Genomic DNA, 26,869 nt, shown 5'->3' with positions numbered 1-26,869 from the left:
TTAGGTATAGAGCCCACAATGAAAAGGAAGAGGAACAAGCGTATGTGAGGGTATCAGAGGCACGACTCGACGATGCCGCGACGCGCCTGCAGACCGGCGCTTATTCCCTCATAACGGGCGTCCGGCCCGCTTGTCATCCTCTCTTTGGTAAGCCAAATCAGGCACCAAAGCAGCTCTTTGTCATATATTCCCACACCTCCAAAGCCTCTTTTTCCATCGACGATGACGGTGTTCATGGATATTTGTCTTTCGTCGTTGCTGGTCACTTGACGACATACTTCGAGGCTAATCGATGGATATCACCAAACACACTGCTAATGTCTGTCAATCGAGGTATGAAGGATCATGAACTCGCCCTTTTGTCTTTAGCTGCACTGCACTCGAGGCACAGCATGCGTATGCTGCACTGCACCTCCCTGCCCTTCGTCGCGTTGCAAGTCAATTGAAAGAACCATATCTCCGGAAGTACTTCCGTCTCACAAGGTCTCATAAACCTCACGGCACCCAGCCAGCACCGCCCTCGAGGCCCCAACACTTGCTGCAAAATGGAGTCAGAGAATCAACGAAATTCCCTTTTTCGAGTCTCGTTCACAACAGCCGACCTGTGGTTGACAACTTGACAGACAGGTGGCACTGGTTCAAGGACGTCGAGCGCTGATAGGCGCTGATCGCGACCTGACGGAGCTCCAGCCTGCCTATGGCGCTCTTCTTTAAGAACACGGTGAACGGTCGAAGGTCGTTCTTGAGGCTCCTTCTCTTTGTCTTCTCTTCCCAGCTTCACGTTCCGTCATGAAGCCTTCTAGTTTCCTTCCGTTTGGCCTCGGGCTTGCCAACGCCGTTGGCGCTACACGTCTTTCCATGTCTGGCCGCCGGTCAGACGTTGATCCCTACAACCTTCAACGTCGGACGTCTATCGGCGGGAACATGAACGTTACGTCGGCCAGTAACCTACAATATGTTATCAACTCAACGCTCGGGGGCGAGGCGATCTCGATCATGATCGATACTGGGAGGCAAGCTGATATCGATCGTGGGGTCCAGAGCAGCAGGATACTGACTTTTACTGCAGCTCGGACTTCGTGTGTTCGAAGAAAATCAACAACGCGACCGATCAAAAGTACAACGAGTCGGTCAGCTACGCGGGTGGCAGCGCCCTCGGTACGTCTCTACTTCTTTTCTGATATCCCCCCGCAGACACGACTCACACTCCACCCCTCGTCTAGGCGAAGTCTACTCCGCCACACTCCACTTCGCAGACTACGTTATCCCCGACCAGTTCTACATTTACGACAGCAGCTCAGACGCCTTCGGCAGTCTCGATGGCCTCGTTGGTCTCGGTCCCTCCGCTGGCTCGGCCGTGCGCACCGGGGGCCCCAACAACTCCAAGGCAGACCCGCCCGTCGACCGCATCTTCCTGATGGACAACTCTACGGACAACTACATCACGATCCTGCTGAGCCGCTCGGACGACCCCGACGAACCGTACCCAGGCGAACTGACCGTCAGCGAGGCGATCCCGGACCACGCGGCAATCCTCAACCAGACGAAGCTCGAGATCGCGCAGGTGGCGCTGGACCTGCAGCACTGGCAGGTGTACCTCGACGAGGACGGCATCAAGGGCCCCGATGGACAGCGGATCTCGATCAAGTCGAACGTGACGGACTCGAAGTACCCGAAGAACGCGTCGGTTGTATTCGATACTGGATTCTCGCTGCCGCAGGTCCCTGGGTACGTCTTGACTCTATTCATGTTGCTTTTTAGCTTCTGATCACGCGTGATTGTCTTCAGCTACGTCGCGGAGGCCTTCTACGGCAATGTCTCCGGCGCCTCGATGCAGAACATTTCCGGCCTTGGCAATGTATGGGTGCTACCCTGCGATGTCGAGCTCTCCGTCTCTTTCTTCTTCGCCGGCGTTGAGTTCCCAATCCACCCTCTGGACCTGAACTTTGACAGCTTGGGAACGCAATCCGAGAATGATACTGAGTACTGCGTCGGAGCTGTAAGTATGCGCATAATATACGGTGGACGACTTTGACTAACAATATTCACACCAGTTCCAGCCATTTAGCTTCGATCAAGAGGAAGCAGGCGTCGTCCCTTATGACATGATCCTTGGCATGGCGTTCCGTATGTCTGCCCCATTATCCGCTTGATACAAGGCACCTTACCATCTTCGACACAGTGCGCAACGCATACATGCTCATCAACTTTGGCGACTACATCGATGTCGACACGCCCAAAGACGGCGCCGCGTACATCCAGCTCCTCCCGCTGACGACCAACACCACCGAGGCCTCCGCCGACTTCAAAAAGGAGCGCCAGCAGCAGAACGAGGACGACAGCTCGCCCACCGACAAGGCCAAGAACGAGGTCACCGATCTCTGGAACAAGGTCACCGGCCACACGGGCAGCCTCTCCACCGCCGCCGTTGGCGGCATCATCGCCGGCGTCGCGGCCGTCGCGCTCGCGCTCGTCGGCGGCCTGATCTTCTGCTGCATGCGCAGGCGGCGCGGCAGCAAGAGCGCGTCTTCCTCCGCCGCGGCGGGTGCGTCGTACGCACAGTGGATGCCGGGATACGGGAACTCGTACCGCGGGCTCAACGAGGCGACTCCTGCTGGGGCGGACGACATGCGCATTCATTCGGCGGCGCAGCCTGGGTCGCAGCAGCAGTACAGTACTGCTTGGGACCATCACCACTAAAAAAGTTCAGCGTCGAATCACGCACAACTTGGTGATTCACTAGCTAATGGACACTGTTTTTGTCGAGCGGCGATTTGGGGCCTGCTCGGGTTCTGCGTTGATTATATCTTAGTCATTGTTACATTTACCTCACGCTGCATTATACCTCTGTTTAGTCGAGGAACATTCGCTCTGATCTACTACTATCATCCTGTATTATTACGTTCCTTCATGCGATCATCACACGTTGAAGACTCCCAATAGCAGACGTGCTATTTGAGAGACTCAGTCAATGGTCAGATGCTCGGAGTTGCGCCCAAATGCCCTTGCCAGTCCCGCTGCAAGATTTCTACTTATTTGGGCCCTCTGCGATCCCCGCCGTCAACCCAAAGTATTTCTAGAAGGTGATTATGACTCACGATAATCATAGTACATGTGTACCAAAATTGGACCTTTACTCCGCTCCGAAGAGGTAAACTTGATGCGTGTGCAATACCGCCGAGCACCGTTCTTCTGTTCGAACCCCGAGATCTATTAATGTTGCAAACGTGAGTCCAAGATTCCACCCCATAGAAACACGTCAACCCCAAGCAAGCAGCTTACCTGCTCAGCCCTCCATTCCTTCCCTGTCACAGCCGTATCGCTCCACGCAACCACCTCAATGACCCCATCCTCCACCGTATCCTGCGTCCACCCACTCCTGAGAAACTCGTCCTCGACCTCATCCAACTTGACGCGCCGCGCCTTGCCCACGGTGACACCAAATATATCGTCCGTCTCGCGCCGCTCTTCCCAGTCGAGCACGTGGTGCTCCGCCGTGCCGGGAATGCCGCCCGAGAGCTTCTGGTCGACGTGGATGCGCTCGACGCCGTCGTCCGCCGCGGCGGGCGGCGTGTGCGTGATGTAGAGCGTGAGGTTGAACGTGGCGATGGCTTTGCGCTTGATCCACGAGACGCCCTGCAGCTTGAGGATCTCGTCGGTGGCGCCGCTCAGCGACTTGTTCTGCGCGTGGGGTGAGCGTGCGGAGGTGAGACTCGGAGCGGGTGGTACTGGGAGGGTAGAGAGGACGTACGTGCAGGAATACGCCAGCGAGGTTCTTAGTGGTGACTTCGAGCGGCGCGGACATGGTGGTGGTCGTGAACGTGAACAAGTTGAGCTGAGCGCGAACGCGAGGGGGGCGCTGGCGACTCGGGAGGCCACGCTTATAGACGGGTCGGGACTGCGGAGCGCGGGCCTGAGGAAGGTATTCACATACCTGTGCGTGCGCTTGATCGTTACATGATCCGGAGCCCTGAAGCTGCGCCTGGGTGGTACGCGTGGAATGTGAGTTTGGACCACGATATTTTGGTGTGCAACGTGCAACGTGTAGTGATCACGGTAAAACTTGACCGTATGATGTCACCATTGAGCGCAGCGCTCCCTGCGGACCACTGATGCTGCGAAGGAAAATCAACGGCAGTGTTTGAGGTGAGTGAATGGATTGTCCTGGTCCACAGCCCGCGAAAAACGTTGATGTATCAGAAGGGGAGGATCCGGGTCATCATTGGAAGGATGAGAACCTGGTTCTAGGGAGAAATCTGTTACGAATAGACGAGAAATAGGATCAGGTCGAGTTTGGTTAACCGTGTTGGCGGCTAAATGTGTGGTCCGCAAGCTGGGAAGCGATATAAATGCGATTGGCGAGCGGTAATTAGCCCTCGTGTCCAAGTGCCAGTGAAGAGTCATTGTGGCTTACATGTCATCCCGGGCTGAAAGCTGCCAGTCAAAGAAGAAGAAGGCTCTTCAGGCGAGCCACTCGTTTCCAATAAACATTGCCCATGCATTCATGCATCATCATCGCAGTGGTTGTGGTGAAGTAGTGACAAGACGGGTTGGCGTCGCGGAATCGGAGAAGACCACGCGATACGCGACTCCGCTTTCCGTTGAGCCCCTATTACTCTATTTTCTCCCTAAAGCGCTCCTCCAAGTCGCCTGCTCATCTTTCTCGAATAATTCATTGCATACATATGGTTCATTGGAGCATATAGGTATCTATAGCTGTGGATATGAACACGTACATCGAAAGCGGGTACAAGTTCGTGCGATGGTACATGACTAGGTGTTGACGAGGTCGCCGGTAGGAAGATAAACATGGAAGTCCACCACGGCCCAGTCATTGCTCGAGAAGCGCGACGTATCTTGCGCAGTATCCCTGCATCTCCGCCACGCACGCCGCCATTCGCACCAAGCCTCCCTAGTAGGAGGTGGAGATGGAACCTCCAATTCTGAGCGATACTCAGCAACTTGGTCGTCGTTGAGCACGGAAGCATCCATAACGCTCTCTGCTACATCCAGAGCCCACCCCGAAACACACCGGACGTACCTCTGCCCAGGTTCTGAATCTTCCTTCTCTTCTTCAGGTCTTGTTCTCTCCTCGGGAGCATAGAGCTCGCCCTCAGGTCTGTGTCGCTTTGTTGTCCTAATACGTTGCACAGGTCTCCAGAGTGAAGCGTGACGTTCTTGCTTCCACCGGAAAGTCGCTACGCTCACCATATCTAGGTGTTTTCTTGTGTCGATAGCGGTCAAATGGGGCGCATGTAATGCGAGTATTTCGCGGACCGAGCCATGCATCTCCTCGTATTCCCGGCTATCGTAAACCTCATCCAACTTTTCTCCCAAGTTCCAAGCGACGTAATGAGGTCGAATATGGCTCCGAAATGGCCCAAGCGTGGCAAACGGATATGTGTGGACGGTGCGAGGACGTCTATGAGAAGGTGTCTCAGTGATCACTTCGTCACGCATGCTTCTGCGTGGAATAAGATAATAAAGATATGGTCCTGAACAATGGTGACGAAAGTACTGCAGCATGAAAGTTAACCTAGCTCAACATAGAAGGAATTCTTTCAAAGCCTCACCTTGTTGAGTTTGATGGGATCGCTCACATAGGTTTTCATGGCTTCGTCGTACAATTTCTCGATGATGCTTAGCTCTGGGATAATGAGCCACTCTCCATCGTTGAATAGATGGACTATAGTCGAGTTCACTGTCAATCAGGGTTGTGTCAGATGCAGGATTACAGTGTGATGTACTGTATTTGCTTACAGAAGAGGGCATTCAGGGGGCTCCCAATGTTTAACCGGCGCCAACCCATTCCCCACGCATCTTCCAATTTTGTGAGCTATTATGATTTCATTACAAGGACACATACAGAGAATTCAAGAAGCAACGCACTGTTGAATCGTCGGTGCTCAAAGGAACCAAATGACATAGTTCTACATTTAAATGTTCTTCTGTGACAGGGCAACGATGTTTTCGACGGAAAGAAAGTGGCCAGTTGCCACTGTGTTTGATGGATATGAGGGGTCTGGATGGCACATAAGAGGGTGACAGAAGTTTAACGACATCACTGTCGAGTTCATCCCCAGATGTCGCAGAGTCAAAGCTGTGAGAGCTCATCTCCGTGTATGATAGGGTTAAGAGGATGACTAGGAAGCGCAAATCAAGGCGCAAATAAACCGTGGTGGTAGTTGAGGTGGTGGTGAGTTACTTAGATCTAGACGCGCAAGCTAACTGCATTTTTTATCGTGTGAACGCCGCTGTCAAAATACACGTGGTATCATCTTCAAACATACGCACCATATATCTCAACGACTATCAAACGAGGCAGCAGTTATTCAAAAATTCATGATACAATCCTAAATATAGCACAAGATACTAAACCTACGAAAACTCGCTAGCTAGCAGGTTCAGATGGTCAAGGTTCAGTGGTGATGGCTGGGATATTCCACCATTTTTTAAGTATGGTAACCATCATCTCGAAGCAATGATAAGCCAGTGTACGCCCCTGACCATCGACCAGAGCATTAGCATCGATACGCAGCTCCTGGCGGTAGCGGCTGAGGACCTCCTGCAAGTTCTTCTGCACGGTTTGCTGTCGACGAGGTTCAAGTAGTTGATATTTGTTACATGCGTCGTAGAGCACATAGTTCGGATGTGCGTGGCTGGTGTGAATACCGAGCCCGTAGTAAGGAGGAGGGTGCGTCATGATAATGTTATCTCCTCCAAGTCGGCCAATGGGATTTTCAAAGTCAATTGCCACGAAGATATACCGGAAATTTCTTCGTTGTTTGTACGTCTGTATTGTCCAACTTAGTAGCTGGCAAAACAAAAGAAGCATTTATGAATATTTACCTCCTGATGGTTAGTTTTATCCTCTTTACGCGTATGTGCCCAGATTAAAAGCTCGTGAATATCCTCAGGTACGGGAACGAGCATCCAGGAGCTATGGTCGAACTGCCAATGGATGTCTTTGCGCACTATATACGCATTAGTCAATGAGGACGATTAAAAGACAGTGAAACGTACGGAAAATCAAGTTGTAGCGAGTGTCCAAGTTGACACCTTTCCTATAGCCCCATGCAAGTTTCATCTGAGCAAGCTGATTTATGGCATGTCATCGTCCATCGTTTGAATAAAGCCGTGTTCATGACTCACGACTCGAGTATTTGACCACATGTGATTTGGCATGAGGTGGCAAAGGTCTACACCTGATTTGAAAGGCGCTTCCAATGTGATAAGGCATCTGCCTCTGCGAACCACGTCCTCTTGCAAAACTTTCTGTTTGGCACCTTTCCATACATTACGGGACCTTTTCTTAGCAGGTGTCAGACGGTCCTGAATCGCCTGAACCTCTGGGCTTTGTGCAAGGTCTGAGGTCTCTGAAACTGTGTGGTAAAGAATGACCCCATTGAAATTAATGACGGCCAAAATGGGCGATGCGAGGTTATCATCGTCGAAAATTAAACCTGTGCTGCCAGGTGATGGCAGAATATTGTCATTGGTAGTACCCTCAGGACTGTCCGGGAGAAATTCCAGGCGACGACTTGCAAGTTGCTGTAAAGGTGTTTGAGGCATCACGGACATCGTACGACTCAAACCCTATAGCAATGGTAAGAACATGAGTTGGTTCGGAGGACGTCGTAATCACATTACCTGAGGATCTACCTGAGGACTCTGAGTGTTCACGACTAGAGACCTCTGGTGGTGGTTGCCGCCCCGGGGCGCGGGTGCGGGCGTCACCGAATGATGTTGCTGCCCATATGGGTGCGTCATGTGAGGATTCTGAGTGCTCGTTGCGTGAGATCTCGGGGGATGATGGCTTTCGCCCCGACCAACAGGCGTAGGCGTCGTTGGGTGATTATGCGGTCCATGTGAGTGCGCTGGTACCTGAGGACTTGGAGTGTCCGGGACCAGAGATCTCAGAGGGCGGCTGTTGCTATTCCGAGGGGCAGGCGTTGGTGTCATCGGAGTGTTATACTGTCCATGCGGGTAAGGGTACGACATTGTGAACTGATTAACTTGTGGTGAAATGACGATGCAGAGATGAGAAAGACGGATCTGAGAGGACTAGCTTGAGTATGAAAAGCATTTTCCCTTGACCAACTTTTATACTGTAGGACGCTGACGATGGACTGGCGTGGAATAGCAAAGTGTATAGCAGGAAGGACGCCAGGCAGGTGGCTGGTTTGTCCAGTGCGAAGTCGCACAAGGGGAGTATGCCAGTCGTTCTCATTCGCCACATCCTACAATAACTCGTCCAAGTCGCTTGTCGGCCGGTCCTGTGCGATACTTGATACACTAAAGCCGTGACAAATTTGCTCGAAGAGGTTATAAGACGCCACTCAACGCGAATAAGCAACACCGACGACGAGATGCAAATCAGCCATATACGTCAACTTCCACGGTAGAGTGAACGTGTCATACAAGCCATAAAACTAGCAGACTTACGGCCAAATGCGCACCCAGTCTTCAGTTTCAGTCAGGCTTTGAGATCGACCGTGACCGAGAACATAACCGAGGCTACAGCATACGTGACAGAATGGGGACGCCGCCAGAGCCGTCTTGAAGTGGGTGGCGAGATAGCCGCTCTCATGCGACGCAGACGCCGATAACCTGCTCTCTGGACCAGCAAGTGGCGGCGGAAACAGCCTGAGACCCACATGAGGATAAATTCGCGCTCTTTTTCTAGATGAGCTCCAGATGGGGTTGTCATGTTCGCCACCGCGGGGGCTTGAAGACACAGGTGCCACTTTGCCAGTCCTGACCCCGCCGTTCATAGATACCAACATATTGAGCTTTTGCAGTCGCATTAACGGTGCCAGAGGGTGCCATGACTTCATAACGTCGCCGTTGGATGAGCCATTGAACATGTCGCTCCCCGGAGCCATCAAGATTTCTCTGTGGCGTCAAACCACCCAATGGATGCCACGGCGTATTCTCCTGCCAAAGCTGCAAAGGCTTACACTGATGGCGTCGGAAGATGTAAGACGATGAGATCGGTTATTGTAGTATTTTGCGAGAGACGCCTGATAGATCATCGTTGGCTCTTTCAGGATGAGTTCAGAGCATGGAATCGACGTTATCAGTGGTCGAGTGATGCCCCCTCGGCGGCTCTCCCTGACTTGCTCCAACTTGCATCTTGTACAGGTGGCCCAGAATGGTTGGATGGTCAGTACAGACGTAGTTGATATTCCTGAACATATTATGAAGGGCCGTGCTGAGTTATAGCCCTTGCCCAGAGCGATGCCCGTCACCGTTCGGAAGGGAGCCACCTGAGCTCTCGCTGCTGCCTGTTGTTACTGCCGCCCATTGCTCTCTGGAGACGATGCAGACACGCCGGAAGGCGAATCGTGGGTGAAATGGCGGTGGTCTGAGGAGAAAAGGAAAATCATGATGCTGGGTCGCCTTTGCAGTGTCCATGTCCCTGGCTTTGTGTCAGCTGGAGTCAGCCTGGACAATGCCGCCATAGGCCAAACCCAGAATTTTCTTCACCAAAAGTGCACCGAATTGATAGGGGTTGACCTACTGTAACAACTAGTGGTTGGCGGTTATGTCAAGGAGTTACGATGCAGCCAAGGTTATGACGTTCTTCGCACAATAGCCCTTAAGGTTAGGGGTTATTATGACGTTACTGTACCACGTCAATAACCTCCTTTGTCAAAGCTTCCACCCTCGCAGCATCACAATGTTTGAGAAGAGATATAATTACTCGAAGGTCGCTTTATAGGTAGTTCATGTCACATAACAATATTAGCGTATTGGTAAAAGTATACAAGTTCGACGAATACGTAACAAAATCGGAAGCGGCCCAACAGCAAGTTGACAGCACATCTCGATTCTCGATCACTGCATCTTAATTCTCCCCTGCTTCTTCTGCTTGCGAAGATATCGCCTCACTGCAGGGACACCAAACTGTAAAATGGTTGTCAGCCTTCTATGACGTTTCACGACAACATATCACGCATGACGCACCCTCACAGCCGGATACAGCACGAGCAGCGCCCCTCCAACGCCCCACGCCCACTTGACGTACGTTGGCAGCGGTTCATCAAACTGGCCCTTGCTCCACTTGAGAATGACCAGCAGCTCGGTCAAAATCGTCGCAAGCAGCAACCAACAGTGCTGGCCCATGCGCTTCGCCCGCCTGTACAGCGTCAGCCAGTCATCTCACAGCAACGGGGGCGCCCCATGACAGAGACGACTCACTGCGGATTATTAATATACTGATACAACTCCCTCACAGCCGGCAGCCCACACAGAAACACGCCCGTGAGCCGCATAATCACGATCGGATGGTCCGGCTCCATCCACAGCAGAAACTTGAGGTAGAACGGGTTCAGCTCCGCCGCGAGGAACAGCGCGAGGAGCACGACGACCGTCGCGTAGTGCACAAACGACGCCGTGCCCTCCCACTGGAACGCGGTCCAGTCGTGCGGCGAGAACTGGCTCAGCACGCGCCGCGCCTTGGACCGCAGCCCGCGCGTCTGCCGGAGCCCGCGCCATTCGTATGGCTGGTGGATTGCGTTTTCATTTTCGTTCCGGTTATTTCGGGAGGATCAGCACAAGTGCAGGGGGTGCGTCATGATCAGTGATACCGGCGAACAATCAGTCAGCCAGCTGGTCCAAAAGAGAAATGGACGAAAAATAGCGGAAGCAAAAACCATCCCCGTACCTTGGCTTCGAGATATTGGCATGTCTTCAGACCTGTCAAGAAGCAAACATTTTCTGCGTGTCAGTGGACGCTCCCAATTTCCAAAACATAGGACCAAAAGTGAAAGCGTCATAAACGACGCAGCGAACTCGGGAGAGCGGAACGGGCATCCCCATGTGGGCGACACTCATACTTCGCCCTCCTCAGGGCTGATGCGCGCACGCAATGCATATGACGGAGAGCTTACCGAGATATGTTCCGATCCAGTTGCATACTAAAACGTCCATTATCCACTGTTTGGAGAAAAGGCAGGGACATCAGCGCCAACGTCAGTGGTTAATCTCTGCTGGGGTCTGATCGAACGAGGGGTGCGCAAGGACTTACGTGGTCCCACCAACACTGCAAATAATTTCAATTAGTTAGCATCAAGGGCCAGTGAGTGGAATTAACAGGTGAGCGAGGCGAGACAAAGAGAGATGCAAAATGGAGAAGTAATCCAAATTGGAGGAAGAGCAGGGAAGAGAGGCGAACGAACATGATACACACCTCAGCAAAATTAGCCAGCTGATGCTGCAAACTATACTCCGCCAGCTCAAACGCGATGCTCAGAATCTAACCACATCTGAATCAACACATGCGCAAAAACTCCGTCGTAAAGCGAAGTCACGGAGGACGCAAGAATACAACGTACCCAGCAGAACCAATAATCCCTCAGAATCATCGCCTTCCCAAACCACCCCAGCGCATGCGCAACGCAAAACACATCAATCGCGTCCCACACGTTCGCCGGTGTCAGCTCGCAGTGCTCCGCGTAGCTCTTCTCCGGCAGCGGCCTGTTCAGCGCCGGGTCGAGCAGCGTCATCATGCGCCGCGCGGAGCCCAGATCCTGGAAGAGTAGGAACACGAGCGCGAGCTCGTACAAAAGGTTCACGCCGAGCACGATGCGCCAGAACGCGGGGTGCGGCCGCAGGAAGGGACCGTCGCGGAACTGAAGCATGGAGAAGGTGAGGAAGGCGGCGATCATGGCATATGCGCCGCTGAGGGTGTGTTAGAACGGACGGTGCAGATATCGGGGATGGGAGACGTACATGCGCCGCTTGTCCTGCCCCTCTTCGAGAATGTCTTGGGTGGTGGCGACATACGCGAGCGCGCAAAGCGAGAGGGAGAGCGCGGTAAGCGTGATGGGCTTGTAGAAGAACCTGTATCGACACGCCATGGTCAGTTGGTAGGGTAGAGGAATGGGGTAGGGATAAATACGCACTCGACGGACGTATCGTGCTTCTCCTGAAACGGTGTCGTCTTTGTATACGATTCCGTGCGGTCTGCCTGCATAACCACACATCTCCGTTAGCACACCTCGAAGTTCAAACAGCATGTATGCATAAATCGCGAACGTGACACGTACATCGTACCCTATGGCAGTAACAACACATTAGCAACGACACCCAACGATTGGAACACCAAAACACAAGCAGCCACCAAGGTGCGAGGTACTCACAGCGAACTGGCGCCCCGTTCAGCCCCGGCCGCGGCTCGGGTTCGGGGTCGGGTTCGCCACCCAGCGGGGAGAGCGCGGCGTCGGAGGACTCGTCGACGGGGGACGTGGGCGATCGATCATCCGGGTCAGACTGCATTGCTGCTTAACGCTTAATGTTGACTTTGGCTGGCAGTACCTAAAGGCTATCGAGAAAGAGAGGCTAGTGCGGAGAACAGACGGGCGGGCGGGCAGGCGATAGATAGGTCGTGGTGTCAAATATAGCGTGCTAGGGGTTTACACGTTTAGGCTTTGAGATCTTGCGTGTTGCAGCTTTGGCACTGCGACGTATGGACGATCGACGACGGATGGGTGCAGTGCGGAATGAGCAGAGTTGGGTGGATGTATGCACCTAATGTGGACTTTGGGAGTCTGGAGAACACGCGCACGTCGGGCTCGAGGACGTGTCGCGGAGTTGTCCCGGGTGTAGGCTTGGTTGCCGCAGTCTTTAGCTTACGACAAGAAACTTGAGCTTGACTAAGGGGCGTTGGTCGTAGAGGTGGGTGGTGGAGATGGAGGTAAGAGCAGAGAGTGTTGTGTGCGTGGAGGACGGACATGGCTCCACGACGCCGGAAGATGGAGGCTCCGGCCGTTCGACATCGCTCTTATGACCTCACCACGTCGCGGCGCAACCCACGTTCACTCGATCCTCGCACTCTCCTTATGTTTTCAACGCACATGTCATCCTGTATGTTCTCTTATAAGACCGCGTCAACCGGACAAATTTCCCAGTACTCGCAGCGAACTCACCAGTCAGCGTCGCGCACGTTCCTAACGCATATACCTTCCGGTCGTGTGCAACAGCCCTGTCCCAGACGTGGATGCAGCACCTATTCAGAAGTGATCAGGTCATGACAAAGCCCGTCTCTAACACTCAGCATGTGCTGACATTGCCGTCTCCACCAACCGTCCCCGCCCAACTCAAAACTGCCTCTTTCAGGATAAACTCAATACATGAACCACATGTCTAGGGCTGGCCTTGCGATCAACGGTATGCACCGAACCCTTTTACATCCCGAGGGTGATCCCCAGAATCCCAGGTTATGCATTACGTTCTAACGGCCAAGTCGCGCGCTTCAAGCTCCAAAGCTTGATATATCAAAACCGGTGCAGTAATTCGAGCGGGCCTCGAACTAAAGCAGCATTGGACGAGCTTCCAGTCGCAGGAGGAGAATCTCCGAATCCTACTATTACGTGGACCCCCCCTCCCCAGCGCTCCGTCATTCTGCACCCATCTTCTGGCCTTACATCAACTTCGACTTGGGGCCAACATAGTATCATCAGAAAACGGAATCGAAACTGTCACGAGACATTAAACTCTCGTGAGGCTTTGCTCTGGCTATTTTAGGTCGCCAATGCGCATCCTATAGGCATGTTCCTCACCCCCACTTGCACCAAATTAACTGTCGCGGTCATGTGCTGCTGTCCGGCATCGCGCGCATGTACATAACATGTGCATGTGGATTTTCAGACGTCTCTTCTGGGCTTGGAAGAACTCGGAATCGAGCGAACTGCGAACTCTCTTCTCGTGCATCGTGCATCATGCATCAGCGCCAAACTTGCGAGCTGAAAATGCCGTGTTATTCTAGGAGAAGATACTGTTACCAAACGCTGCGCGCTCTGCGTATTTCCGCCGACTATCACTGAACTTAGCTGCAGTATTTCTGAGGCTCGCCGTCTTGGCCCGCGGCAAGCAGCGCGCCATGAAAATGCACATACTTACCAGAAGCTTAAGTAAATGATCTTCTAACCCTTTGAATGTTCATCGCGCACCTGACCTAGACCTAGCCACCCCCTGGAAGCCTAAGATGGCCGCCTGTGCAAGGCACAACGGCCCCCAGAGCTAGCCCAGCTCCAACTGGACCGATTCAACATGTAGTATAGACTCCCGATGTCTCCTAACGTCGTGGACTCATTCATCTATCATGCTTCTGCTCAGAGTCTTCTTCTATCAGCCACGCCCAGCCTTTCCTTCTTTCCCTCGTATTGCACAGTGCCTGAAGGGGTTATCCTCGCCTTCTTCGCAATATGGATGTCGCTTTCGTACCCTCTTCGAAGCCGAGGGCAGCCAACCACGACCTCACCCGGCATTGCCCATCTCAAGTCGAGAAAACACAAGGATACATGCTGGCGCTCGCACTGTGTACATACGTCCGAATCCGAACTTGGTGCGATAGTCGCGATGGTGCAGGGGAACGTTCTCATCAGAAACTTATCTACTAACAGAATGTTTACTATACAGGTAACTTCCTCGAAGGACGGACGCATATGTCGATCCGCCGCTCGACGTCACAGTCCCCGTGGTGCTATCGCACCTTTGTACTAAACGAGGATAAGAACGCGTGCCCAACATCACTTCCGCGACTTGCTAAGTATGACTTCAGGTCCTTGGATGGCAACGATGCAGGCAATGCGGCAAGCGAATAGCTAATGACACGTTAGCAACGGTGCACGCATTGGGGCACCCACTGGGCGGCTGCTTCTCTCAATTATGTAGTAAGAAACGAAGACCGCTTCCTTATGCATATTGAATTTCATTCTGAGGCTGTTGGAAACCGGAGCGCTCCGCCTCGCTGACGCTATTCTCGTATTACTTCCGCAGATCAAGGACCCAAGGACCCACCAACCACCAGAGCGCAGCTTTGATGCACGCATACATACGTGGTGAGACTAAGTACATGGTCAGTTTCTGGAAAGTGCTGCGCAGCTCGTGCTTCTGAACAGGTTCGCTCTTCGCTCCGATGATACGATATGGCATGATATGGTATATCGTATAGCATGACACAGCGAAAAACGCGTGCCGGGACACTTTACCAATCTATTCCATGGTTCTATCGCGCTCGCGCGCACCCCAAGTTCTCATGCTCCTCCGTTCACCTCGCAGATGGAGGCTTTTTCTGGCTTCAGCCTAGCCCTGCATCAATAGTGTTGTTAGTGCATCATCGGTGCACCGCGGGGCTTCCAGCTTCCTGAACTCATACTGCTTGTCAATGTTCAATAGTGGCTTCGTTTGTTTTACACCACAACTTCCATACACTGATCTTGAGTCAGCAGCTTATCGACTTCAACACAACCCTGCGTGTTCAGAAAGTTCATTCATACCGTGAAGCCGGCGCTTCCGCTGCTTCCTACACCTCGTGTTGATCACCGACGCTGGCTTATGCTAGCTCTGGTTACTTATGAGCGCTCCTTGGCTTTTATGAACCGGAACTCTCTCACCGCTGTTCGGTGCTGGGCAGCTAGTTGGAGTTACCCCTCTACTTCAACTTTGCGAGGACTGACGGATCCCTGATGCTAATCATACTTATTTCAGGCTCGTTCTTTAAGTCAGCCAAAAGGCACCATTTCAATACCGTTGCAAGTGCTTTATCTACATACCAAGTTTTCACATTACAGCGACCGTGATGGCTCCAACTTGGGACGTCCATCATCGGACCTATTCACCGAGTCGGACGCGCCACTAGCGGAGCCCCTATTCCATCCTTGACTGGCGCGAGACACTCAGAGTCAGAAGAGGAAGTCCCTTTGATCCCGTTTCTTGAACTTCTTCCCGTTCTGCTTGGATTGTGCAGCAACGAACAACACCGGGCCTGACTGGCGTGCGACATATTTCATGTCCGAACGTCCGGATAGGTCCTCTCGTGCCCCTGTCTGATCGTTGATCCTTCGTTTGACGGCGACTGTGATTTAACGACAATGAAAGAAAATGTGGGTGGGTGGATTGATCATCTTTGTTATTTTATTCGAGATTGTTTGCAATTTATTAAGCGCAGCTACGTCTTTGGTGTATGGATCTCCGCCGACCTGGGCCGCTTATTCTTTGGCTATCATGCGACGACGTTCCGGACGAGGAACGTTCGTCACACTGGCGGAGCGACATGGCGGACGCGCCGTACGGGTGCAGATGTGCAAACTCCTCCCGCAACTCCTCCACCGCATTCCCCAGATTTGCGTACCTAGTACGCTACAGCCTACCGCACATTGACGGTGATAGCGCAAAGTCAATCTCGACGTCTGCAAAGTGCCTTGTAGGCGCACTGCGGTCTTACAGCTGCCACGATCTCGCGAGCTCGCTGATCGCACCCACTGCAGATGCTTCCGCGTCGTTTGCGTGGCTCGGTGGCTGCTACTGCATCCAGTAACGCCTTCTTAACCTCGCCGCCCCCGGGAGGCCCGTCGCAGCCAAATCTTAGAAGATGCAGCTTATCACCACCCAGTCCGCGCATAGACGTCGTCCTCGATCGATCGGGCGACCTCGCTGATCTCACCCGCCATTGTCGCCGGCGACATGGGCGCTCCCAGCGCGCTCAGATCTGCTCCCGGTGCCCTGTTCCGTCTGTGCCCCTGAATTTTGTCGGGATGGGCTGACGCTGGCGCTGGCGCGTTCCTGCCTGGCACTGCAGTATCGGTTGAACGCCAGATGTTGAGTTGCGTCCAATGTTGGTCTGCTCCGCTCACCCGCTTCGACTGCTGCCTTCCCTCTACTCCTGAATGCGCATTGATGGTGTCCGTTACAGCTCAGGGTGTCTCCGTCATCGTCCCAGATGTCGGGACCTCAGCTGTTGTCCTGCAGGCATGGATCGAATGGATCCGCCACCCCCGGACTTCGTACCCCACCCCTGGCGGCCGCAGCTCTCCCCGTCGCATCGTCGTGAGCATCTACTAAATTACTGCCCTCGGCAGCGGACAACTCAGAGCAACCACCTTGTCAACCCACACCCTCCCACACCACACCTCCTGCACGCACCTATTACGCGCTTGTCAGCTTATCAATTTCGGCGCAGCACGCGCACGCGCACTCGCTACCAATCCTCGCGCGTATGCATAATGCACTCTTACATACGTATCTCAAGCTCCTCGGACACACGGGCATGCCCCCACCGCAGACGCTCGCTCGCGCCTCAATGTCAACGCGCACCGCAGGACCCGAGCATGTGCACTCGCATCCACCCTGAGCAGGCGCCGCACCGTGTATGCACTGGCACTGGGATGGAACGCACGCCCGCGGACACGAGCCCGCGACCGCACCGACGCGCCGGCGCAGCGCGAGCAGGCGGCATTGTCGCCATTTATTACTGTATTATGCACGCTGTGCAAGACTGGCGTCGTGGACAGCGGTCAAAATTGTCAACGTTCGAGTGTCAATTGGGCCAAGTGGCATGGAAGTAAAGATGTCGCGATGGACTGGGCCGGTCCCATGGCACCCACGCGCGCCCGACCCTGAGCGCCAAAGGCTGCGAGATCTTGGGCGTAGATCCGACGAATCGGGATCGATCGGGCGAGACGAAAACGAACTTGAGCAAACCGGACGGACGGGATGAGTTTGGGCAGATCGGGCGCAGCTGCCACAAACGGATCCGGACGGAGATTCAGAGTGTCCACTGTTTAGGCCAGGAAGGCAGAAACTAGGGGGGTGCTGCGTTCGTTCGCTGACGCGATCCATATATAAGCCAGCCAGCTGGGGCATAACACATACAGATAACACAGATTCTGAAAGAATACATACAGTAGAATTGAAAAAGGGACCACTCACTTCTCGCGGGACCATTTTGATGCACATCGTCAAGTTCTCTCGAAAGGCTTGGCGTCGAGAACCTCGACTGAACGAACGAACGAACGAATGTGATTCGGCCAGTTATCGGTCGGTCGGCCAGAGAAGCAGAGGTCCGCCGGGGCTTCGCATGTGTATGTACATGGGGCAGGCGTAATGAACTCATACGTACACTTCATTACTTGTGTGCTAATTACTTGCGCAGTGCGGTCCCTCGAAGCCTGAAGCGTATGTACTCACGGTGGGCGGTTCTCGAATGTCTCGTCTTTTCCATCGAAGCGATAAAGACTGCAGTCGAGGAGCATGGTATTATCCCTCTGATGAGTGGCGCGCTCATGTGAATAAACCAGTATAAGTTTCACGGAATCCCCGTACCAGTGGTCCTAGCTTGTTAGTTTGTTTGTTTCTTGCACAGGCTCCAAGATCCAGCACTGATCAGAATACACACATACGTACCAAAGACGACCGCGACCGCAAACTGACGAACGGATGAACAAGCGGACTGAGTCACGGACTACGCGGCCGTGCCTCACCGGTTTTGTGTGTGTTGAGATCCGGAAAGTTCCCCGCGTTTCATTTTGTGTGTGTGGGTAATTTTCGAATGCAAAGCAGGTCCATCCTGGGTGAACGATAATGAGCGAATGTCGAATTGCACTTGTTTCCGTCGGACAACGCCGCGACGGGGAACAGGAACTGAGCATACACGCCCATATGAAGCTTATGAAGCTAGGAAGCTGGCGAGTTGTATATTTCCATTTTTCCATCACGCATTCGGCCGCGTCGGAACAGTGTCATTCGAGCCGCCCGCTGGGCTCAGCAGGCCCCAACCTTGAATACGTGCGGGACCCTTCCTGGGCTGTTCTCGAACGCTGGTCGAGGTATGGCGAGGCCCGAGTCATGAAGAGGAGAGTTCCAACATGAGGTTACACCTGCGCCTACCTGCGCTTGTGTCCGGCTTGTGTTTTTCGGTCCTTTCGCCGAACGGATTGCTGAGTCGGACCTCCTCGAGACCATGTGCCACGCTGTCCAAGCCGACGATCACCTTTGATGCATGTCTCCTCGGCTATCGGTGGTTTTTCGCGTCCATTGTGTCGTCGCATGACGGTTGACAGGCTGATTCTCTCGTTGCTCGAGGTCAAGTGTTGCTAAAAGGACCTGCAACAAACATGGCCAACCGTCCTAGCTAGATTGCAAGGACGCTCTCTCAAACTTCATACGATTTTGAAAGTAGCGGTTCTGGCATCCTCTGGCACCTCTGGCCTCATCAGTTAGCCTTGCCAGAGATCTCTGCCCGTATGAGCATGACGGAGCGCAAGCCCAGACGGCCAGGGCCGAGGAACCGGTAGGTTTCTCTGCCAATTCAAACTCAACTCAGTCGCTTCTCTGTCACATCAACCTGTCATGGATCAAATTTTCCCGACCAGGGCGGAGGCTAATACTCCCAAGCGGAGGCGTGTGGAAAAAAGACGCGGACTTGACGTTGGCGTTGCCGCGTCGTCCTTTAGTTGCGTAGCTATTGACGTATGTTTGAGATATGATCTCAGCCAAAGTGCGTGCATACGTATATCACACCGTGCCGAAGCCGGGGCTCGCCAGCCTATCTTGACGCTGCTCGCTTTCGAGAGCTGCATTCACTTAGCCAAGTTAAGAGTGTGCCTTCTAGATTGGGAGGCAAGCGGAAGTGAACGGAGGCTCAAGATTCGCCCGCGAGGCCGTCTGAACGAGGCAGGGGATGGGGGTTCCTCGTCTCCATTAAGCCTCGAGTTTTCTCGATCGAGAGGAACAGGACGAAAGGTGAGACAAAGACGCACCACTGCAGTACGTAAGATGTCAGCGTTCAGGACCGTCAGGAGCAGTTTTCTTTTTCGTGGAGAGATCAGACACCAGTCAAGAGGCCTGCTTAGCCGACGAGCAATCATATGATGACGGGGAAGGGAGCTTCGTAGTCAGGAAGAGGATGCGGTCATGCTCTTTTTTGGGGACGGGCACCAGGCCCGGAAGACTGCCCCGGAAAGGCGAGGCGCGTTCCCAGGCAGTTTTGCCTTTCTGTGTTTGGCTTCATCGGCCAGGAGTGATGGAGCATAATAGAGTCACCTGCGATTGGGTCTCCTCCGCCGACTGTTTTGGTGTAAGTTCATACTTGGTCCAGGGACATTGAAAGGGAAGGGGAGGCTCCAGGGAGATTCACGCTAAGCAAACCTCCGCAACTGCCAGTGGGTCAACATGGGTTAGTCGCATCATCCTCTCGGACTCGAGCGGAGGATATCCGGGAGGAGGGTAGCAACGGTACTTGAAAAACGAGGCGTAAGTGGCCTGGTAAAAATTGCCTTGCTAGGCGAGTTTGATGGGGAGAGAAATTGGGGATCATTTTAGGAGAGCAGGTGTCGAAATTAGCGGAAGTATTGGTTGTTTCTTTGTTCACACAGTGGATGATATGAATGGTTGGAGGGATGGTGATCAGATTTCCGATTGAAAGAGAGGTGGATGGGCACCGCATTTTTTGAATTTTAGGCTCCTTGTCTTGTTTGAGAGGATTGCAGGGTTAGTTCACTAGCCGTTGTCTGCTCACACGATGTATTTACGTCTGGCCAAGAGGGGAAGGTGGTCTGCAGGGCCGGGTCACGCAGAGATCGCGTTCGCGAAGAAACTTGTAATATGTCCTGCACATCTGTCAAATGCCGACGACCTGATCTCGATCTCCCGGGTTACTTAATGACCCCGCTCGACAGTCCATTTTTTGTGTCGCCTTTCCTCCGTCCCTTCTCTGTTCCTCCATAATCTTATATGTCCGCAGACTCCTATCAATCTCCCCTCCAGCTCAAAGGCGAAGTCATGGATCTCGAGTTCACCGTCGACACCGACCACCGCAAGCGCAGACGCAACCGCACCACTCAGTCCTGCCTCAATTGCCACACCTCCAAGCGCAAGGTACGCCAGTGTGCTGCGCACCCATACGCGGTTACAGAAAGCTGAACGCGCCCCCTAGTGTGACCGCAAACGTCCTTGTCAGCGATGCATCCAGCTCGGACTGGTGAGTTTTCGGCGAACGCGTCGTGCGCCCTGGTCGCCGTCGCTCACCCCTCCGACCCCATAGACTGGTCTCTGTGTTTACGAGATTGACGACCCGGCACTCCGGTGAGTGTCCGCATACACGTGCAGCGTGGTGGTGCATCGCTGACCAATTTATCCAGAGATGACCCATCCATCGACGAGACGACCAGACTGCGAAACCGCATTGCTGAACTGGAGAGCCTTGTACGCGAGTTGCGAGGTTCGTGATCACTGCAGTGTATGTGTTTGATGGAAGACTGACGGTCTTGTTCCAGGAAAACCACATCCACGTTGGGCCGATGCCAACTTTAGAGACGGTGATCCCGCCGAGCGCTGGCACTCACGTGCCGCGAAGAACAGCAGCATGCAGTTGCGCCGCCGCGGACGGTCCCCAGATCCCCCGGAAGGTTCCCCGACTGAGCCACGCGGCATGGTCACCCCCTCGGGCGTTCCATCCATCAAGACAGAGCCAGGAGGAGACCTCTCCCAGCCCAGCCTCTACCGCTTCTCCTCCAACTCCCCCCCGGGCTCCTACCAGGGCTTCCAGTCGGGCACCTCCTCCCCCATCTCCACCTACGACCGGAACGGGCACGCCAGCTATCCTAATGGCGCCGTCCACCCGAACGGGCGCTCGTATACTTACTCCAACGGTTCATATGGTCACCATTCCAACGGCCACGCCCCCGGATCGACCCTCCATCAGAACGGTGGTGCGTACCATGCACACGCCTTCGCTCCCGACTCGCCGCCGGGCTCTGGCTACTGTCCTTGTCGGACGAACCCCGCCGCGAACCACGCCTTCCTGGCGCTCGGTCACCAGCTGCAGAACACCGTCGACTGTCTCCGCCAGTTCGCAGTCCACCCCGAGGGAGCACAGTGCCGCCTCTACAGGCGGATAAAAGAACTCAACAGCATGATTCGGTACGTTTGTTGCGCTGCGTTTGCTCGTCCGCAGTTTAGCTCACTCCCCCTTTGCTTCTTCTTCGCGTGTCGTCTTACGTGTGTGAACGAATCAACAGCGACGACCCAGACTCCGCGTCTGGATCGCCATATGGCACGCTTCCCACCCCTACCGAGAGCGAGATCATGTCGACGCATTCATCGTCGAATACGCCGTTCCATGGGGCTTCGAATGGGGCTGCCGCTGCCGTACCAGAGTGGAATACCACGATGCCCCCAAACGGCTACAACCCATACTTCCCTATCTCGTCGGGAGAACAAAACATGTACGGCAACATCATCACGTGAGGTGTTCGTGTTCGCCGCGGGGCGCGTGCCGCCTTGTTTTCGGAAGGACATGATCCTGTTCGTTGGTTACCTTCGCCTCCGTCCGCGCAGGGCGGCTAGATATCCCAATCATAGACGCTTTCTTTGTCACGCTGGCGCTGATATGATATTATTACTCGCTGTGCCCGACATCGCTGCCCTTTTCTCTGATAACCGGAGGGGCAGTAGCTCATACCATAGACTATCTAACAAAGCCTGTTGCATTGTACTTTACACATGTTGTATTCGCTGTACCACCCGTAGTCTACACGAGGCATGATGATCCACTCCGCTCTGTCAATGGATGTAGATACCCACTTAATTTAATTCAAGTTTAAACTCATGACGCCGCGGACTTGAAGTCGCCAGTCGAGGTGCTCCGTCCTCCCCTGTCTGCCATCTGTCCTTTTCCAGGAAAAGCACTCGTCCATCACGTCGTACCAGGATGACAGTGGCCAAGCGTGTCCCGTAGGGTGTATGTGTCGCCGACTCGGATATCGTCAGCGGGTCTACTTGTATCGTATTGCGCAGCTCCGCGCGGCAGGTCGGAGGCTTGTCAGCGGTTTGTCTTTGATTACGAGGTGTGTTAGATATAACAGTAAGAAGAGGAAGTAGGAGTGCAAATCGCGCCACCCACTCCAGAATACCGAACAACTTCTCTGCTAGCATATCCTCGTCCACGGGTCCAGGATCGAGCACGCGTTCTCTGAAGCTGGCGCAGCCGTCCTTCACTTTCGGCCAGTCGCGCGCACCGGCATCGTCGATACCGTTGGACATGCCTCCCAGTTCTCTCTCATCACTCCGGAGCTGTCGCATGATGATACTGTCTCCCTTCACTTCCCCAGCGCCTTCCTCCTGACCCTGGCCATGGCTGCGGTTCGTAACGAAGACACCCTCGAACCCCAGGAGGCCTGCTTCGCCCGTGCTCGACGGATCTGCAGCAGCAGCAGCAACAGGGGCGAGGAGAAGCATATTGAACCCTGCATACGTTCCACCGCGTATGTGCTCATCAACGTACGCGTCCATGGGTAGCGAACCCGGCCCTTTGAGGAAGTTCGAGACCAGTGTCCCCCGCGAGGACGGGTAAGCACCGTACGGTTCTGTGACGTTCGTCCTGGAAGGAAACAACGTTTAGTTTATCTTAGTTTGCACACACCGCGCTTAGCCGATAGACATGTGTGATCTCTCTGCGGCGCGCTGGGTGCTTTTTCTTTCTTTTCTTTTGCTTCGTTCTGATGATGCATGTTCTGATAGTAATGTGCTTGGTACTCACAGAACGGCCACCTTTCCGGACCGGGAGACGCCCAGCCACGTTCCCCCGCCGACCGTGTCAATGCCAGACAGGACGCTGCCTCGACCGTTATCATGGATATCATGATCATTGTCGCCGCTTGTCGTCCCGCCGCCGAATGAATGAAAATGCGCGTTTTTCGTGGACCTGTTCAGGTACTCGTCGCGATTGGTGCACAGGATGCTGTGGAGGCCCGCGGAGAAACCGTGTGCGAAAAAGAAAAATCAATTACTGGGCAAGTTTGACACTCGCGCTAGTGGATGCGAAAGAGAGTTCTGACGGGGAGGTTAACGTACAGCGCGTACTCGGGGTGTTCCAGTGTGTACAGGGCGATGCACATGTCTGGATCTTTTTTTGTGTTCAGGAATGTGTCTGCAGCAAAGTCTCTTTCTGTTGTGTTGATGGATCAACGCTAGGCGGCACGGATCAATCGGGGTTTGGCGTTCAGAGCACGCACTTTGCTTGGGGTGGCCCCAGATCCGGGACAACGTGAGAGAGAGGGCGGAGGGAGTTGAAGCTAAGAAGAAGGACAATCAAGCACCGTTGCTGCGACACGATTCAGACGTATGATTGACTATGATTTCATTAAACAAGATCAGGAACGATAGTCAGATATGCGGCGCAGCGCTTCGTGCCCATCGCACGATCCAGACATCCCACCAACGCCTGGGATCCCCGAGTGCCCCCAAGAGCGCGGAAGATGAGAAAACACTCACGGCAATAAACTGTGGCTCCTCTGCTTGGGAATTACTGTATGTACACGCGGAGCCTTCGAGAGGAGGTGACGGGGTTGCAATCGTCCAAAGGCAATGATCAACGTCACGGTCAACGCGGACGGTCCCCGAGTCTGCGATATTGCTTCCGCGAAAAATACGTCTTTTAGGAGACACCGGGCCGGAGCCGACCGTGCGGTTTTCCCAGGTCACGGCACTGACGCACAATAGTCGCGACTTGCCTCTAACGCCTCGGCGGCTGACGCGCAACGCGTCTGATAGTGCAATGAACTCAGGGCCCATCGCCGTCCTCGACAATGGTGGATCGACTATCAAAGCTGGCGTTGTAGTCGGCGAAGTACCTGAAAGAGAACAAGCAAGGTGAGCGTCTTAGTCTTGACATCTCGCAAGCTCCGTGACCCTCAGACGCGGTGACGGGGACGTAAAGGCTCGTCCCAAACGCCGTCGCGCGTTCAAAGGGGGACAAGACTACCTACTTTGGACACGAGCTCGACCGGTGCCGCGATTTTTCTGCCCTGCACTACCGCCTGCCGTTCGAAAAGGTGCGACGTGCTGCCTTTCTCAGAACAATGCTTGAAACAGGTTTAGCGTTCGTAGGGCTACCTCGTCGATTGGGACGCCCAGAAAGCGGTGTGGGACGGACTGTTCTCCGCCGATGCCCTGGGAGTGAGTTCAAGTCCAGATGACCGAGGACGCCCCACGTTGTCTGGCGTACTTGGAGCTGCAGCGGTACTCACGCTGGCGCTACCCTAGATCAACACGTCCGAATCGCGTCTCCTGATCACGGAGCCTTACTTCAACCTGCCAAATGTTCAGGACGTTTATGATCAGTTCGTCTTTGAGGAGTACGAGTTCCGATCGTACTACCGCTGCACACGTGCGTCCGCCATCTCTGCTTAATTTGGAGTGGTTGACGGACGCCACTCCAGCCGCTTCTTTGATACCCTACGGGTCGCTCTTCAGTGAAACAAAGCAGCCTGCGCCTGAATGTATGCTCATCATCGATTCGGGCTTCAGCTTTACGCATGTGATCCCATTAATCCAAAATGAAATTCAATGGCACGCTGTGAAAAGGTCGGTGTCTTAGTAAAACGATGGCGTGAGTTTTGCAACACTGAAGTGCCATTCATAGACTCGACGTCGGAGGCAAAATCCTTACTAATCAGCTCAAGGAGATCGTCTCGTACCGACAATGGAACATGATGGACGAGACGTACATCATGAATCACGTCAAGGAGACATGCTGCTACGTCTCCAGCAACTTCATGGACGACTTGGACGTGTGCAGGTAAGGTAACGTTTGCGAGAACGTTCCGCTGATCGCCGCCTTCGCTCATCTCATTCTAATTCCAATTCCAATTTGGGCGCACAAAAAACAAACAAACGCAGGACAAACCCGAAGAAGAACCCGATCGTCAGGGAGTACGTGCTCCCTAATTTCACCATCAACAAACAAGGCCGGCTCCGACAGCCCGACGAAGAGATCTCGCAGGCCGAGCAGATACTCACGATGGGGAACGAGCGGTTCACGATCCCAGAAATACTCTTTCGTCCCGACGACATCGGTACGTCTTGCGAAGCTGAGGCCAGTATTCACTCATTTCACCTCCCACCCCTTGATGAATGTTGTTGGACCCCCACAACGTACGATCTACGTGCCTTCAGGACTGGACCAATCGGGCATAGCCGCTACCGTAGCATCGTCTATTAAGCTGCTGCCAGAGGACATCCAAGGCATGTTTTGGTCAAACATTGGCCTGATCGGTGGCAATACAAAGTTTCCTGGGTTTTATGAAAGATTGTGCGTCTGCCACCTCTGCATCTTCTTGTGAAAATAATGACAAGATGCGTTCTCGGTTTGCTCATTTCTACACCTCCGCATGGATGGGTTAGGATGTCTGAACTGCGTTCGCTCGCGCCCGTCGACTTTGATGTGCGTGTGCATCGCTGCGAAGAGTACGTATCCGGCCGTTTCTGATCCACACCCGAACCCCAAATCCCAGACACTCGGCTACATCGTCTTCCCTCGCCGTATACTCAGAAGAAGCTCAAGCTGACCCCCACACTTCTTAACGCATCCTACAGGCCAATCACAGAAGCGTACCACTCCGCGCTCCGGTTTGTGGGAGAAACACCGTTCGCGGCATGTGCCGTAACACGGGCAGAGTACCTCGAAAGCGGGAGCAATGCCTCCCGGCGCAAGTTTCGTGATTGGCGGGCGAACTCTGCTGGAAAGGAAGCCGAGAAGACCAAGGCAGCGGAGGACGAGGACGAGGACGCAGTGGCTCCACCTCCGCCTCCCAAGAAGCTGGCGCGGACGAAGAGTAAGACCGGTGCAGGGGGCTCCTCGAGTCGTCGCCGCTAGATCTTTCTTTCTTGGATACGTCATGTACAGTGCGAAGTTTGTCGTTATCAGAGTAGGCTTGCGCTTGTTTATGCATCACTTTGTGTTCGCCGCCTATTCATTTCATGTGAACTGCGCAGGTCCTTTGTAATTCAAGATACGGTTCGTTCTAGAAGGTTGTCGACAAACACGTCGCATACTATCATTCCGGGACAAAGATAATTTTGATAGCCTTCCGATAGGTTGAGTCCACTTTACAAATAAGTATACAGGGCACCGAGATCTTGAATCGCTGCGACCTCGTAGTCACCACAGCACTGGCGAGGACAAACAAATTACGGCATGGGTGTATGTCCCCGGCGTTTCACGATCAGGATCAGACGACACATCGAGCTAGCGCGTTTCTGTCGTGTTTCCGACCCCGAGCCCCCGAGGAGTTTGAGGATGTGG

At 53.8% G+C, this 26,869-nt stretch overlaps 7 protein-coding genes across 7 annotated transcripts; 3 read left to right on the top strand and 4 right to left on the bottom strand.

Moving 5' to 3' along the window:
* Positions 1-789: 789 nt before the first annotated feature.
* On the top strand, positions 790-2,700 carry CONPUDRAFT_93826 (acid protease; the record flags this gene model as incomplete). Its single annotated transcript, XM_007777065.1, has 6 exons — positions 790-1,013; positions 1,070-1,158; positions 1,224-1,728; positions 1,789-1,999; positions 2,055-2,127; positions 2,183-2,700. 6 exons carry the CDS (start codon positions 790-792, stop codon positions 2,698-2,700), a joined length of 1,620 nt encoding a protein of 539 aa, XP_007775255.1.
* Positions 2,701-3,028: 328 nt separating this feature from the next.
* On the bottom strand, positions 3,029-3,805 carry CONPUDRAFT_159948 (uncharacterized protein; the record flags this gene model as incomplete). The annotated part of the gene is made up of 4 exons (XM_007777064.1): positions 3,029-3,045; positions 3,099-3,210; positions 3,283-3,681; positions 3,752-3,805. 4 exons carry the CDS (start codon positions 3,803-3,805, stop codon positions 3,029-3,031), a joined length of 582 nt encoding a protein of 193 aa, XP_007775254.1.
* Positions 3,806-4,773: 968 nt separating this feature from the next.
* CONPUDRAFT_170010 (uncharacterized protein) lies at positions 4,774-8,001 on the bottom strand (the record flags this gene model as incomplete). Its single annotated transcript, XM_007777063.1, has 9 exons — positions 4,774-5,517; positions 5,574-5,701; positions 5,761-5,820; positions 6,508-6,793; positions 6,850-6,974; positions 7,024-7,096; positions 7,153-7,596; positions 7,651-7,779; positions 7,834-8,001. 9 exons carry the CDS (start codon positions 7,999-8,001, stop codon positions 4,774-4,776), a joined length of 2,157 nt encoding a protein of 718 aa, XP_007775253.1.
* A 1,694-nt stretch (positions 8,002-9,695) lies between these two features.
* CONPUDRAFT_85797 (PSS-domain-containing protein) lies at positions 9,696-12,676 on the bottom strand. The gene is made up of 12 exons (XM_007777062.1): positions 12,147-12,676; positions 12,054-12,061; positions 11,910-11,974; positions 11,737-11,847; positions 11,340-11,685; positions 11,195-11,260; positions 11,033-11,047; positions 10,896-10,941; positions 10,670-10,701; positions 10,204-10,508; positions 9,970-10,141; positions 9,696-9,909 (listed from the first exon to the last, which is right to left on the bottom strand). Exons 1-12 carry the CDS (start codon positions 12,280-12,282, stop codon positions 9,841-9,843), a joined length of 1,371 nt encoding a protein of 456 aa, XP_007775252.1. The 5' UTR covers positions 12,283-12,676; the 3' UTR covers positions 9,696-9,840.
* A 7,841-nt stretch (positions 12,677-20,517) lies between these two features.
* CONPUDRAFT_93823 (uncharacterized protein) lies at positions 20,518-22,032 on the top strand (the record flags this gene model as incomplete). The annotated part of the gene is made up of 6 exons (XM_007777061.1): positions 20,518-20,661; positions 20,720-20,764; positions 20,828-20,868; positions 20,925-21,004; positions 21,060-21,705; positions 21,804-22,032. 6 exons carry the CDS (start codon positions 20,518-20,520, stop codon positions 22,030-22,032), a joined length of 1,185 nt encoding a protein of 394 aa, XP_007775251.1.
* Positions 22,033-22,368: 336 nt separating this feature from the next.
* Positions 22,369-23,681, bottom strand: CONPUDRAFT_93822 (DUF833-domain-containing protein; the record flags this gene model as incomplete). The annotated part of the gene is made up of 4 exons (XM_007777060.1): positions 22,369-22,618; positions 22,688-23,164; positions 23,324-23,524; positions 23,638-23,681. 4 exons carry the CDS (start codon positions 23,679-23,681, stop codon positions 22,369-22,371), a joined length of 972 nt encoding a protein of 323 aa, XP_007775250.1.
* A 584-nt stretch (positions 23,682-24,265) lies between these two features.
* Positions 24,266-26,533, top strand: CONPUDRAFT_147653 (actin-related protein Arp6). The gene is made up of 10 exons (XM_007777059.1): positions 24,266-24,435; positions 24,503-24,617; positions 24,673-24,741; positions 24,829-24,952; positions 25,005-25,149; positions 25,208-25,363; positions 25,465-25,640; positions 25,741-25,876; positions 25,969-26,031; positions 26,161-26,533. The coding sequence occupies exons 1-10, from the start codon at positions 24,341-24,343 to the stop codon at positions 26,438-26,440; spliced, it is 1,359 nt and encodes a 452-aa protein (XP_007775249.1). The 5' UTR covers positions 24,266-24,340; the 3' UTR covers positions 26,441-26,533.
* Positions 26,534-26,869: the final 336 nt, after the last annotated feature.

This window comes from Coniophora puteana, assembly GCF_000271625.1.
Source record: "Coniophora puteana RWD-64-598 SS2 unplaced genomic scaffold CONPUscaffold_19, whole genome shotgun sequence".
Lineage (NCBI taxonomy): Eukaryota > Fungi > Basidiomycota > Agaricomycetes > Boletales > Coniophoraceae > Coniophora > Coniophora puteana.
The sequence above is the reverse complement of the archived record's forward strand: the minus strand, read 5'-3'. Positions and strand labels throughout refer to the sequence as shown.

Coding starts and splice junctions, on each gene's coding strand:
- CONPUDRAFT_147653 (XM_007777059.1), top strand. CDS start 24,341: ATGAACTCAGGGCCCATCGCCGTCCTCGACAATGGTGGATCGACTATC. Junction 24,618..24,672: donor ACCGCCTGCCGTTCGAAAAG/GTGCGACGTGCT, acceptor TAGCGTTCGTAG/GGCTACCTCGTCGATTGGGA. Junction 25,877..25,968: donor CCTGGGTTTTATGAAAGATT/GTGCGTCTGCCA, acceptor TGGATGGGTTAG/GATGTCTGAACTGCGTTCGC.
- CONPUDRAFT_85797 (XM_007777062.1), bottom strand. CDS start 12,282: ATGCAGTCTGACCCGGATGATCGATCGCCCACGTCCCCCGTCGACGAG. Junction 11,848..11,909: donor AAGCACGATACGTCCGTCGA/GTGCGTATTTAT, acceptor GTGTCGATACAG/GTTCTTCTACAAGCCCATCA. Junction 10,509..10,669: donor GCCAATATCTCGAAGCCAAG/GTACGGGGATGG, acceptor GCAATCCACCAG/CCATACGAATGGCGCGGGCT.